Here is a 13,163-nt window from a genome sequence, read left to right on the forward strand (position 1 = left end):
TCTTCCACATAACAACCATCATCAAATTTTAAGAAAAATAAAAAATAAAAAATTATTGGCTCTCTCTCCATAAAATATAACTCTAGTTTTTCAAAATTAAAGTTTTATTTTATTTTTGCGACAATCTCGCATGAACCCTTGCTATTAATTAGTAAAGAGTCCGTCAATTTTCTCAGCAACATGAGAGTAGGCCCCCTTCATAGAAAATATTTGACTTTGTTGGCTTCGACTGTTTTGGAGAAAGGCTGGCCTCCCTCAAAATTACACTCAGGAAACGGCTGATTGTTCGATAAATTTAGAATGAGGCCACTTACAGTCAGAGTGATACGATTGGCATTCATCGTAGTAGCATTTCAGACACAATGCACTGAAGAAGTTAACGATGATGGCGCCCTTCTACTTTCTCTTCTCGATAAGTTCATTGCACCTGCCAACTTTTTCAGCAGCTGGAACTCCTCCGACAACTACCCCTGCCACTGGAATGGAGTCACCTGCCATCCTGATCACACGGTAAGTGCACTCGATCTTTCTCGATCCCAACTCTCTGGAACGCTGTCTTCGGCTATCTGCGGTTTACACAATTTGAAAGAACTGTATTTAGCTTCTAACAGTCTGTCTGGTACCATTCCTCCTGAACTAGGAAATTGCACAGAGTTAGAGACTTTAGATCTCTCACAGAATTATCTTCATGGGAAAATCCCTGTCCAACTAGGTAGCATAAAAAATCTAAGAACTTTGTCGCTCTATGAAAATTTCCTCAACGGAAGCATTCCCTTCTCCATTTTTGGGCTTCCCCTGCTGGAGGCAATATATTTGTCGACCAATAATTTGACTGGAGAGATCCCGTCAAATGTCGGGAATCTCACCAAACTCTCCAAATTATGGTTAGGAGAAAATTCCTTGGTTGGAAAGATACCCACAACCATTGCCGATTGTGAGCATCTAGCAGAGATTTATGTGCATGAGAATCAGCTGGTTGGGGAGCTGCCACAATCTCTGGACCGACTTTCAAAATTACAATATCTGTATGCTACTTCCAATAATCTTGGAGGCCACATCCCCAAATCACTTGGTAACTGCACAAATCTCATTGAAGTTGAATTGTCAAACAATCAATTCAGTGGAGAAATACCGTGGGAGTTTGGCAAGTGCAGCAATCTCACTGTGACTTATGCCACTCAAAATCGGCTCACAGGGCGCATACCGTCCTCTCTTGGATCACTGAAATCCTTGAAGCAGCTTTATTTGAACGAAAACTTCCTGTCCGGTAGCATCCCAGCTGAACTTGGGAATTGCAGTTTTCTGGAGGAGCTCAGCTTACACACAAACCGACTTGAGGGGTTCATTCCTCCCGAGTTGGGTCGACTGGGGAATTTACAAATTTTGTTCTTGTCCGAGAATTCATTCCATGGCCCAATTCCTCCCCTGTTTTTCAGGGCAAGGAGCCTACGGGAACTGTATCTCTACAACAACAGTCTCACGGGAAGCATATCTCCAAAAATTTGCAATCTTACGCAGTTACAATACCTATTTTTGTTTGATAACCAGCTATCAGGCTCAATACCTGCAGAATTGGGGGCCCGCAGCAGTCTCAAAGGAATCGACCTAACGAGTAACCGGCTCACTGGCGGGATTCCTTCGCCACTATGCTCTTCCAGACGTTTGAAGTTACTACTCATGGGAAATAATCAGTTGGAAGGGAACATTCCTCCAGAGATTGGTCGATGCCGGAGCTTGAGCCGAGTGATCCTGAGTCACAACAATCTAACTGGTGTTCTTCCTTCAGATTTTCTGGGTTCCAATTCTATGATTGATTATCTAGATATAAGTGGTAATAAGTTGCAAGGAAGAATACCAGGGAGCCTTGGGCACTGTAAAAATCTGAGCTCCATTGACCTGTCCGTGAATCAACTGAATGGTCCTCTTCCTGCAACACTAGGACAACTCTCCAAGCTACAGAAGTTGAACCTTTCCTCTAATGTTCTGAGTGGTCCGCTTCCTCAGGAGCTAGGTAAAACATCTCTCCTGTTTTCGCTGGACTTGAGTTTTAATTCATTCAATGGTTCTCTGCCGGATAAATTAGCCAGTCTCCAGAAATTGCAGTTTCTAATTTTGCAAGGAAACCGTTTTGGCGGAAGCATTCCAGCTTGGTTGTCCGACCTGAGACAATTACTGCAACTAAATTTGGGGCAAAATCAATTCCAAGGTCAAATTCCGTCATTCCTAGGAAATCTAGGAAATCTAGCTATTGGGTTAAATATAGGCCAGAACAAATTGAGTGGAACAATTCCAGATGCCCTGGGAAATCTAAATAAACTTGAGAGAATGGATTTGTCATCCAACAATCTATCCGGCATCATTCCACCTGCACTCGACAGTCTTTTGTCCCTGGGTGCAGTCAACATCTCCAATAATCAGCTCAGTGGATGCCTACCCAAGTCATGGTTGAAGCTATGGAATTCGTCCTCAAGCTCATTCACTGGCAATCCAGATTTGTGTGAAACACAGAACCAGGGGAGTCTCTGTAAATGCAGGGGCGATGTTCCACCCTCTAGTAAGGATATAAAACGTTTCGGTAAAGTCAGTATAGTCCTTGTTGTGATTGGATCAGCTCTGCTCTCTTGTTTCATAGTAGTCCTTGTTGTTGTGATTTCATGGAGACTTTTTACCCCCAAAACGAGATCCACGCCCGAACTTGGTGCAGAAGTGCCGGCCGGACTACAAGAAATTTTTCAATTAACAGAAAATCTAAGTGAGAAGTATGTAATTGGTAAAGGCGGCAAAGGGGTTGTTTACAAGGTGGAGCTCCCTTCACGCCAACTGTGCGCTTTGAACTTTGAAGACGATACAGTTGACTCCTAGACACAAAGAGGAGAGGAGCTTAAGAAGGGAGATCAGAACAGCCGGGCAAGTCCGTCACAGGAATCTGGTTAAACTGTTGCAGATGTGGCAAATGAAAGATCGCGGGTTAATTCTATACGAGTACATGTCCAACGGGAGTTTGAATCATGTATTGCACGAAATGAAACCCCCTCCAGTTCTAGGATGGGATATCCGTTACAAGATTGCCATTGGCACAGCTCATGCTCTGTCATACCTTCACCATGACTGCAAACCAGGGATCATACATAGTGATATCAAGCCCTGCAATATACTGCTGGATTCAGAAATGGAACCCCATGTTTCAGATTTCGGGATTGCTCAACTCATAGACAGATCCACCACTGTTGATTCTTCCTCACTTATTGGTACTTTGGGTTACATTGCACCTGGTAAGAGAATGTCTATATTAGTTTTGCTGTTCAATAATTTTGGGTTTTGCTTTTCTGACTTGGATTTTTATCGTCTCTTGCCAAAGAACGTGGGCATTCCACCAGAATGACAGAGAAGATGGACGTTTACAGCTATGGCGTGATGCTGTTGGAATTAATAACGAGGAAAAGTGCAGTGGATTCGAGTTTCGCAGAGGGGATGGACATAGTGAGCTGGGTAAAGTCAAACAGGGGAAGGGAAGAAGTGGTGATTGATGAAGGGCTTGTAGACGTAGCGATGGATTCAGACATTAAAGGAGACATGGTGAGCATGATCAGAATTGCCCTGAAATGTACAGAGGCAAAGGCAGAGGAAAGACCCTCCATGAGAGAAGTGGTGGAGATGTTAAGAGACATTACGCCCCAGAATTATTTAAATTCAGAGTTGAGTTTTGAAATGTCCAAGTGAGTGTGCCGCAGATATACTGCAATAGATTTTAGTGTGGATTGAAAGCACTAAGTAGGATTTTAACGTGTTGTGTTGTTTCGCGCATCCTGTCTAGAACTGTACTTTTGTTTCTGTTTAGTATTTTTCATAGTTTGTTTTTCTATTTTCTTTTGTTATTCAGAGGAGCAATTTCCTAGGTGTACTTGCATCAGCAATTCTTAGAACATTTTTGTATATATAGATTGTGCTTAAGAATATATTTCTTAAAAGTTTATTTTTATTTGTAATGATTTATAAAGTTAAAAAGTTGGTGTAATATTGTGATTGATTTGGTATTTCAATTCTTATTTTTTAAAATAAAAAGAAAAATATGTATATATATAATATATATTTCTGTTTCAATAAAAAAATAATATTTTCAATATTAATTTTATTGATTTTCTAATTTATCATTATTGTTCATTAATATTTATTATTTTTATTATTTAAAATTGTCATTGAAGATGCAAGTTGTGATTTGTCTATGTATTTAATTTTTTTAAATTGATATATAAATGTTTACATATACATAAATTATAAGTTAAAGGATTGTGATTAAAGCTACAAGATGAAAATGCTAGTTGGATAAGATTATTAAGTAGCCACACTCATTTAATATTTTGAGATAATAAGAATGGTGAATTATCTTCATAGTTCAAAAGTTTGTTCTCGTTGAAATAGTAAAATTGTGCAGGTTCATTGTTGTTATATGTGACTTGTTCAAATTACTTCACATAATCATAGTTTGATATTTACATTGGATGAATTTGCTTACTCTAATGGATATGCAAAGCAATATAACATGTTATTATAGCCCTAAGATTATTACCATTTGTGTCCTTGTACGTGTGTCTTTGAGATATACAAAACAATAATATCCAAACTTAATAATGATTTAATGATGCATGCTAAAACATTTATTGTCTCTTTGATAATTTGTAAGTTAATATCATATTTGGATCAAATTCTTCTCCATTGACAAAGATTTTGTCCACACTCTCACATTAATATAATTATCTTTCAAATTTTATTGTATTTGAGAACATCATTTATAAATTGTGAAAAGGTAGTAAATAATTATACTCAAATGTTGTTTTGTGACTTATAATAAACATATTATTACAGTTAGAAAGATAGATAAATTGATACAATTATATATATACTTGCATTTTTTCAACTTAGAGATCAATACCTTTTAAACTTTTATTTATTATCAATACTTTTAGGAGAGATCTATGTGTGCGTGAATAACTTTTTATCTTTTATCAATCATGAATTTTTAATTTTTAATTATCCCCTTAATCTTTAAAGGAATGTAGAGGAACACAAAATGGATTGTATTTCATCCATAAAAGGTTATTTTGTATATAGAAGACTAAAAAAAGAGATGAAGGATAATATAACTAGGAAGCAATGTTGCAATCACTTAAAGGCTAGAAAGTACTAAATTTGTCATATTTGTTTCCACAATTCTTTATCATTTACATCCTATATGCAAGTTAATGTAATGATTTGTAACTATAGATTTGAATATTTGACCATTCAATTGTTTTAATTTTGAGGTACGTCTCCGACGCATGCAAATTTATTATATATTAATGTTATTTCATTCAACTTTAAATAATATAATAATGCTCATTTTTCTATATATTTAAATAATGCAGTTAGTGTAATTGAATCATTATGATTAATTATAAATATCAAACTTGATAGCTCATTATTTTAGGAGCATAATGAATATATATATATATACCCCCAACAATATATCAAACATAAAAATGTCCATCTGACCTATATAATTCTATTGCAATCAAGGCATTCAATTTAATAGAAAAGTTATAAAATTGAAATAAAAATATTTATTTTAGTGTTAGTAATTGTCAAGAGGAGGTTACAATCTAATATCCAAGTTTATTTTTTGTGGTTTCATATCAACACCCGTGGTTCTAAAAGATTCTTTGATCATTGTACCTTTAATAACTTAAGCTAGGAGGAGTTATGGGTGGTTTGTTGAGTTTTATTGTAAGGAGAAACCCTTTGTCTTTGATGTCTAAGGGGGAGTGATATTCTGAATTGGCACAAGTGTTGCCATCAATAAAAAATGAAGAGATTGTTGCAAAAATGAGTTCTTGTTGTAATTCATGTCAAACTTGTTAGTCAGATGACAAGCTTGGTGATCCAGATGTGTAACTTGGTAATACTCTTTGGTTCGGATATGGTCTAGGGGCAAGTGCACCAAGACGTGGTACCAAAAAGGAGTCACTTTCTATCTTTTCATAAAAAAGTGTCATTGGCATGAAATGGTCGTCAACACCTTTAGGTTGGATGCCCAAGGAAAATCCAACCCAAAGGGTTGGTAATTACCAATGCAAACAATTTGGTGACTTTTGGTGGTCACCAAATTCAAAAAGTGCACTTTGCACATTTAGCAAGTGCCAAATTTGGTGCTCGCCAAATGTGAAAAGTCATGTGCACTTTTTGCATTTGGCAAGCACCAAATTTTGCACTCGCCAAATGTTCTACATTGGCAAAATTGTAGGATGTGTTGTGGATGGGCAAATGTTCCAATTTGGATACAAGTTACATCCAATCCTCAAAGAAGAATATATACATGAAATATAAGATTTAAGTATAAATGTTAGCACACACCAACTACCACTATACCAAAAGTTTAACTATTAGTGAGAGCACCATTGGAGAGGTTAGGGTGTTGAGGAGAGTTGAGGGTCCCATGTGACAACAATTTACCTCCTTGAGTTGAGAGATCCGTACTAGACATAGTCGACCACAAGCCGAGTAAGCTATCACGAATGGGAGTTAAACCCTCCTCAGCAGAGTCAAACCCTCCTCAGCAGAGTCGCCAATTTTGTTAACATAGACCAGTTGCCACTACACCAAAAATTTGAATTGTTAATGAGAGCACCACTAGAGAGGTTAGGGAGTCGAGGAGGGTTGAGGGTCTCACATGACAATAGTTTAGCCCCCCAAGATGAGAGGTTTGTATTGGACAAAGTTGACCACTAGGCGAGTAAGATATCGTCGGTGGGAGTTGAACCTTCCCCAATAGAGGTGCCAATTTTGTTAACATAAACTAGTTGCCTCTACACCAAAAGTTTAAACAATTAGTGAGAGCACTACTAGAGAGGTTAAGGTGTCGAGGAGGGGTGTGGGTCCCACGTGAGAATAATAAATAAGTCACATTTCAATTTGTAATTTTACTTTCTTATACTTTAAGTTATATTTCATGTATATATTGGTAGGATGTTTCAGAGTGGTTTCAAATCTCTAGGAGTTGTAATGTAGATTCTAGGTTTTACAAGATCATATAATTTTTTGATAGAAAAATTTTAGTAATTAGCATGCTCTTATCAACATTATCTCACTCTCTCTATCTCACTTTGTTTATCTCCCCCAAAACCTCTAAGACCTATAGATCTTTCTCTATCACTCTTTTTATGTACCCTTTCTACATGGCCCTGTCTCACTCTCACCTATGTCCCCCAATATCTATCACTACCTTTCTACCTCTCTATTCCCTTTTACTCACTACTATATGTCTCCTCTCTCTTTAAACACTTCCCCCACACTCTCTCCCCACCTCTATTTTTCCAAGTCTCTCCCATCATCTCTCCCTCTCTACCTTACCTTCCCTCCTTACGCCCATATCTATTCCTCCCTCCCTCCCTCCTTCTCTCTTATTCTCTCTCCCTATCTTATTGTTTCTCTCCCCTTTCTCTCTATTCTATCAATCACTACCTCTCCCTCCCAACCTCTTTTTCCCCATCCTTGGGTCTCTCCTTCCCTCCATCTTTACCTCTCCCTCCCTATATCACTAGCAGCCTCTCTCCTCCATATATCTATCTCACTTTATCTCTCCCCTAAGTCTCTCTACCCTCTCTCCCTAGGCTCTAGAACTTATATCTCTCCCCTCTCTATTTATTTACCTCCTTATCCACCTCTCTCCTTGCCTCCTTACCCCTTTTTCTCTCTTTGTAAACTTATTGCTCTCCCTCACCTTTCTATCCCTTCCCTCTCTAGTTCTCCCAATCACTCCCTATCTACCTCTCGTTCCCTCCCTCATAATCCCTTGCTTTATATTTGTTCTTATCTCTCTCATTTCCTCTCTCCCTCCCCTCTCTTAGTCATCACCTCTCCCTCCCTTGTATAGGGTTTAGGGAGTAGAGGGTATGATATAGGGTTTAGGTATAGGGTTGAGGATATAGGGTTTAGGGGTGAGGGTACTGGTATAGGGTTTAGTGTACTAGATTGATGATACAAGGTTTAGTGTACATAGAGTTGAGGGTATTCTGCATATTGATACCTTGATGTAAATAACAAAATTTTGCATCTTTGTAAAATTGCAAAAATTGTATATAAGATGTCTTACCAACCAACAACAAATATAATCAATGTAATCTATCTCTTTTCTCTCACCTCTCTCTACTCTCTAGGTCTCTCTCTCCCTCTCTCTCTCCCCCTCCCTCCTTATCCTAATATCTATCTCCTTCCCCTACTCTCCCTTTCTATTATCTCTCCATTGTCTAGGTCATCATCTCTCCCTCATACCCTCTCTCTTCCTCTCTCTCGTTTCTAGGTTTCTCCCTATGTCCCTCCCTCTCCACCTCTATACCTCTCCATCCATGTATCATCAGGCTTCTCTCAAGATATCTCCCTATATCTAGCTCTCCCCTCTCTCTCCCTTCTAGGTATCTAACCTCTCTCCAACCCTCTGCGTATCTCACCTCTCTATCTATCCCCTTTCTATTTCTCTCCCTCCTTCTCCACCTCCCTCTCTCTCTCCATCACCCCTACCCCCTCTCCCTTTATGAAATCTCTCCTTCATTTTTCTATCCCTTCACTTCTTCATCTCTCCTAAACTCTAGAAATATTAGTCTTGTACTCTTCTCTCTCTCTCTCTCTCTCTAGGTCTTTGCTACCCTCTCTACTGTCTTCCCTCATTATCTCCATATATATATTTTTCTCCCTCCATCTCTCTTCTCCTCCTATTGTTTCTCTCCACTCTCTCTCCATTCTAACAATCACTACCTCTCCTTCCCAACCTCCCTCTCTCTCTCTCTCTCTCTCTCTCTCTCTCTCTCTCTCTCTCTCTCTCTCTCTCTCTCTCTCTCTCTCTCTCTCTCTCTCTCTCTCTCTCTCTCTCTCTCTCTCTCTCTCTCTCTCTCTCTCTCTCCCCCCCCCTTTATCTTTACATCTCTACCTCTCTCTCTTTGTAGAATTATCCACCTCTCTCTCCCCCTATATCTCCATCACCTCTATCTATTGAGCCTAGGTTTCTCACCCCTCTCTTCCTACGCTCTAGGTCTCTGACGTCTATATATATTTCCTCTCTAGTTCCTTCCTCTTTTTCTCCTTGCCCCTCTTTATCTATTTGTGAACTTATCTCTGTTATTTTCTTCTCTCTCCCTCAACTCTCTACCTCTTCCCTCTCTAGGTCTCTCAATAAATCCCTACCCACCTTTCCATCTATCATTCTCTCTCTCTCTCTCTCTCTCTCTCTCTCTCTCTCTCTCTCTCTCTCTCTCTCTCTCTCTCTCTCCTCTCTCTCTCTCTCTCTCTCTCTCTCCTCTCCTCCCCTCCCCTCTCTAGGTCATCACCTCTCCCTCCTTTGTGTAGGGTTTAGATAATATGTTATAGGATATAAAGTTTAGTGTACAGGGTACAAGATTGATGGTACAAGGTTTAGGGTACATAGGATTGAGGGTATTGGTCATATTAACACTTCCCTCAATCTCTCTCTCTCACCTCTCTCTCCCCTCTCTAGGTCTCTCCTTCTCATTCTTCCTCTCTCTCTCCATCCCCCCTCCATGTCCTTACCCCCATATCTATCATCCTACCCCACTCTCTCTTATTATCTCTCTTCATTGTCCAAGTCATCACCTCTCCCTTCCAACCTCTCTCTATAATATTTAGGTTTATCCCTTCCTCCCTCTCTACCTCATCCCCTCTTAGCCCCCCCCCCTCTCTCTCTCTCCCTTCAATTTTATATCTTCTCCTTTCCTAGGTCCCTCACTCCTTCCATCTCTCTCTCTCTCTCTCTCTAGTATAGGGTTTAGGGTATATGTTTTAGGGAATAGGGCAGAGGGAGTGAGAGACCTAGGGAAGGAGATATAGAGGTGAGGGAAGATAGAGAAGAGAATAAGAGAGTTCATAAAGGGATATTGGTAAGAGAGGGGAGAGAACTACGAAGGGTACATATGGAGAGGTAAGATACCTAGAGGGGAAGAAAGAGGTGAGAGACCTAGATGGGGAGAGAGGTGTGAGATAGATAGAGGGGAATAAAAGAGGAGATACGATGACTTAGAGAGGATAGTGAAAGAGAAGAGGAGGGAGAGAGAACAAAGAGAAAGATATGGCTAAGGAGTGAGAGACCTAGAGAGGAGAGAGGTAGATAGGTGAGGGAGAAAGAGAAAAATGATCAAGAGAGGGGTAAGGAGGTAAGGATATATATATATATATATATATATATATATATATTATATATATATATATATATGAAGAGAAATAACTAGAGAGGGGAGATATATAGAGGTGAAATACTTAGAGCTTGGGGAGAGAAAATTGGGTAAGTAGATACAGATGGAAAAGTCAAAGATGTAACAAGGAAAGAATGGAGAAACTTATAGAGAGAGAGAGAGAGAGAGAGAGAGGGTTTTGAAGAGAAAGGTAGTGATCAAGAGAATGGAGAGAGAGGCAGAGAAATAATAAGAGAGGGAGGTATGCAAGGATATATATGGGGGTAAGGATGAAAGGCGAGGTAGAGAGGAAAGTAGGTAGGGAGGAAGTGAAAGGTAAACCCTCAAGTATACATTGTAAATAATAAACCCTAAACTCTAAGATTTAATATATATATATATATATATATATATATATATAGATATATATATATATATATATATATATATATATATATATATATATATATATATATATATATATGAGATATGAGATAGAGAGAAGTGGAGAAGGGGGGAGAGAACTAGAGAGGAGATGAATAGAGATATAAGATACCTAGAGGGGGAGAGAGAGGTGAAAGACATAGATAGGAGAGAGAGGGGTGAGGTAGATGGTGGGGGATAGAGAGAGGTTGGTAGTGTGACATGAATAGAGACATAGAGAGGTGGAGAGGGAAAGAAGGACAAACATAGAGAGGGGGAGAGAGGGTGTGATGGAAAGATGATGTATATTATGGAGAGAGAATAAGAGTTGATAGGGGGGAGAGAGAGAGAGAGAGAGAGAGAGAGAGAGAGAGAGAGAGAGAGAGAGAGAGAGAGAGAGAGAGAGAGAGAGAGATGGGGGTAAGGAGGGAGGGGGAGATAGAGAGGGAGGGGGAGATAGAGAGGGAGAGGGGAAGAAAGAGAGGGAGAGACCTATAAAGGGGAGGGAAGGATACAAGGAGGGATAAAAGAATAAAGAGAGACAAGTAAGAGGGGATTAAGGGAGATGTAGGCATGAACAGAGTGAAAGATCTATAGGGAAGGAGGAGATAGAGAGGTGAGGGGAGAGTTGAGAGAGTTAAAAAGTAGATAGGCATAAAAGGGGAGAGAGATAGAGGTGGACATAGAGGAAGAGAACTAGAAATGGGATAGATAGATTGGTGAGAGAACTAGAGAGGAAAAGAGAGATGAGAGACCTAGATGGCAAGAGAGGGGTGAAATAGATAGAAGGGGTTAGAGAGTGGTGGGTAACGAGTCATGGATGTAGAGGTGTAGTGTCCTAAATTGTACTCCCTTACAATTTTTTCCTCATTTGGGCCCTCACCTTGGCATTCATCTCCCAATGCCTAATCAGAGCCCTGATTTTGCTCACACCATGCACCAAAATCATATTTTCAACACCAATGCTTTCTCCCCCTATTTTCTATATCCTTGATTGGTTAGGATCAAAGAAACACTCTGATACTCCCAATTAGGGTCCGTTTTGGGGCCTCTTAACGGTCATTTGAAATGAGCAGGAATCTAGATCTTCTATCGGTTCACGTTGAAAAATTATGGTGTTTTTAGATTAGTAAGTATAAAATGATGTCTAACCCTTTCATTTTGATGAACATTCAATCAATTGAAAAATTCAAGCCCTCAAGCATTCATTTAAATTCAAGTGAGCAAGAAATCAATATTATTTCAAGCATTGGAGCATAAGTAAAGTCAAGATTCAAGCATTAAAGATGAGGTTAATGTTCTATGTTTTATGAAGACTACATGAAACCCTGGTTCCTTGTGAAGACAAACAAAACTTCATAAAAAGTTATATTAATAGTTTTTCAAACATTTTCAGTATTTCCCTCAAAAGGAAATAATTTCCATTATAGCAATTCATTTACATTTCTTTCTATTTCATGGTTAATTCCAAAACTGAGGTTTGACCTAAGGAAAACCCCTATTCCCAACCAATTTCTCTTCTCTACTATGTGCATGAACAAATATGGAGTTGTAATTAGTAGGATCAACTTTATTCACAAAGAAACAAATAGATTCCGCTCTAGACGAAGAAAAGTGTGGAGGACCTAAGTGACAGGCATTCCGGTCTCGGCATTTCAAGATGACCTTTTGGGAACATATCCAAACACTCACATATTACTCAAATCCAAGTTCATGGCTCTATCTGATGACTGTAGCTCACTGTTGATGCATAATTGCTTCAATTTTGGCATATTTACGCTAATTCCAACCTTTTAACAATTCAACTTAAAAAGAGGGAATCAAATCCTGATCTAGTGAATCTAATAATAATTCTTGGATCTATACTTGTTTATTTGAGGCTATATCTATTAGGTTCACCCCTCTTTAATGTAATTGGTCCCTAAGCAAAAATCAAGGGTTTTACTTCATCATTGGGTGAAACCCTAATTTTTTACCATTTACATTTTGGTGACCCCAACATCTTGCACCTTAATTTTTTATTTATGTTCTCATATTTGATTGTTTATACAAATTCAAGTTTATATTTACAAGTTTGGTTTCCAATTGAATATAAAAAATTTGGAGGTTAAATTCACAAAAACCCTAATTTTTTAATTCTAAAATTGAACTTGTGGGCTGTCTAATTTGGATTAATAATTTCAGATCTAATTACTTATACAATTTAAAATTCAAGTTTTCACTCATAGATCTCATTTTCAATTAATTTACATACATTTAGTGGTTGAATTTACAAAAACCCTATTTTATAATTCTAAAATTTACTTGTGGGTTGTATAATTTTTTAAATTTATTTTTAGATGTGATCTTTATGATATGCTATGCTATGATCTAGATGCATTTATCTTTCATATTCACAAATCATATTACTTAATTAATTATCTAATCAATCACTAAATTATAAAAAAATTCATTGTTTAATCACTAATTTTCAATTTTCAAATTCAATTTTCCCTCCTTTGTACGTGAGTTTTACTACCATTAGGCTTG

General features: G+C 38.3%; 1 protein-coding gene across 1 annotated transcript; it reads left to right on the forward strand.

The window, feature by feature from the left end:
* Positions 1-284: 284 nt before the first annotated feature.
* On the forward strand, positions 285-2,891 carry LOC131030780 (leucine-rich repeat receptor-like protein kinase PEPR1). Its single transcript, XM_057961693.2, has one exon. The coding sequence runs from the start codon at positions 301-303 to the stop codon at positions 2,860-2,862; it is 2,562 nt and encodes an 853-aa protein (XP_057817676.2). The 5' UTR covers positions 285-300; the 3' UTR covers positions 2,863-2,891.
* Positions 2,892-13,163: the final 10,272 nt, after the last annotated feature.

Source organism: Cryptomeria japonica, chromosome 1 (genome assembly GCF_030272615.1).
Source record: "Cryptomeria japonica chromosome 1, Sugi_1.0, whole genome shotgun sequence".
NCBI classification, from domain to species: Eukaryota; Viridiplantae; Streptophyta; class Pinopsida; order Cupressales; family Cupressaceae; genus Cryptomeria; species Cryptomeria japonica.

What these genes read in the sequence shown, in the direction of transcription:
- LOC131030780 (XM_057961693.2), top strand. Translation starts at nt 301, where the DNA reads ATGAGGCCACTTACAGTCAGAGTGATACGATTGGCATTCATCGTAGTA.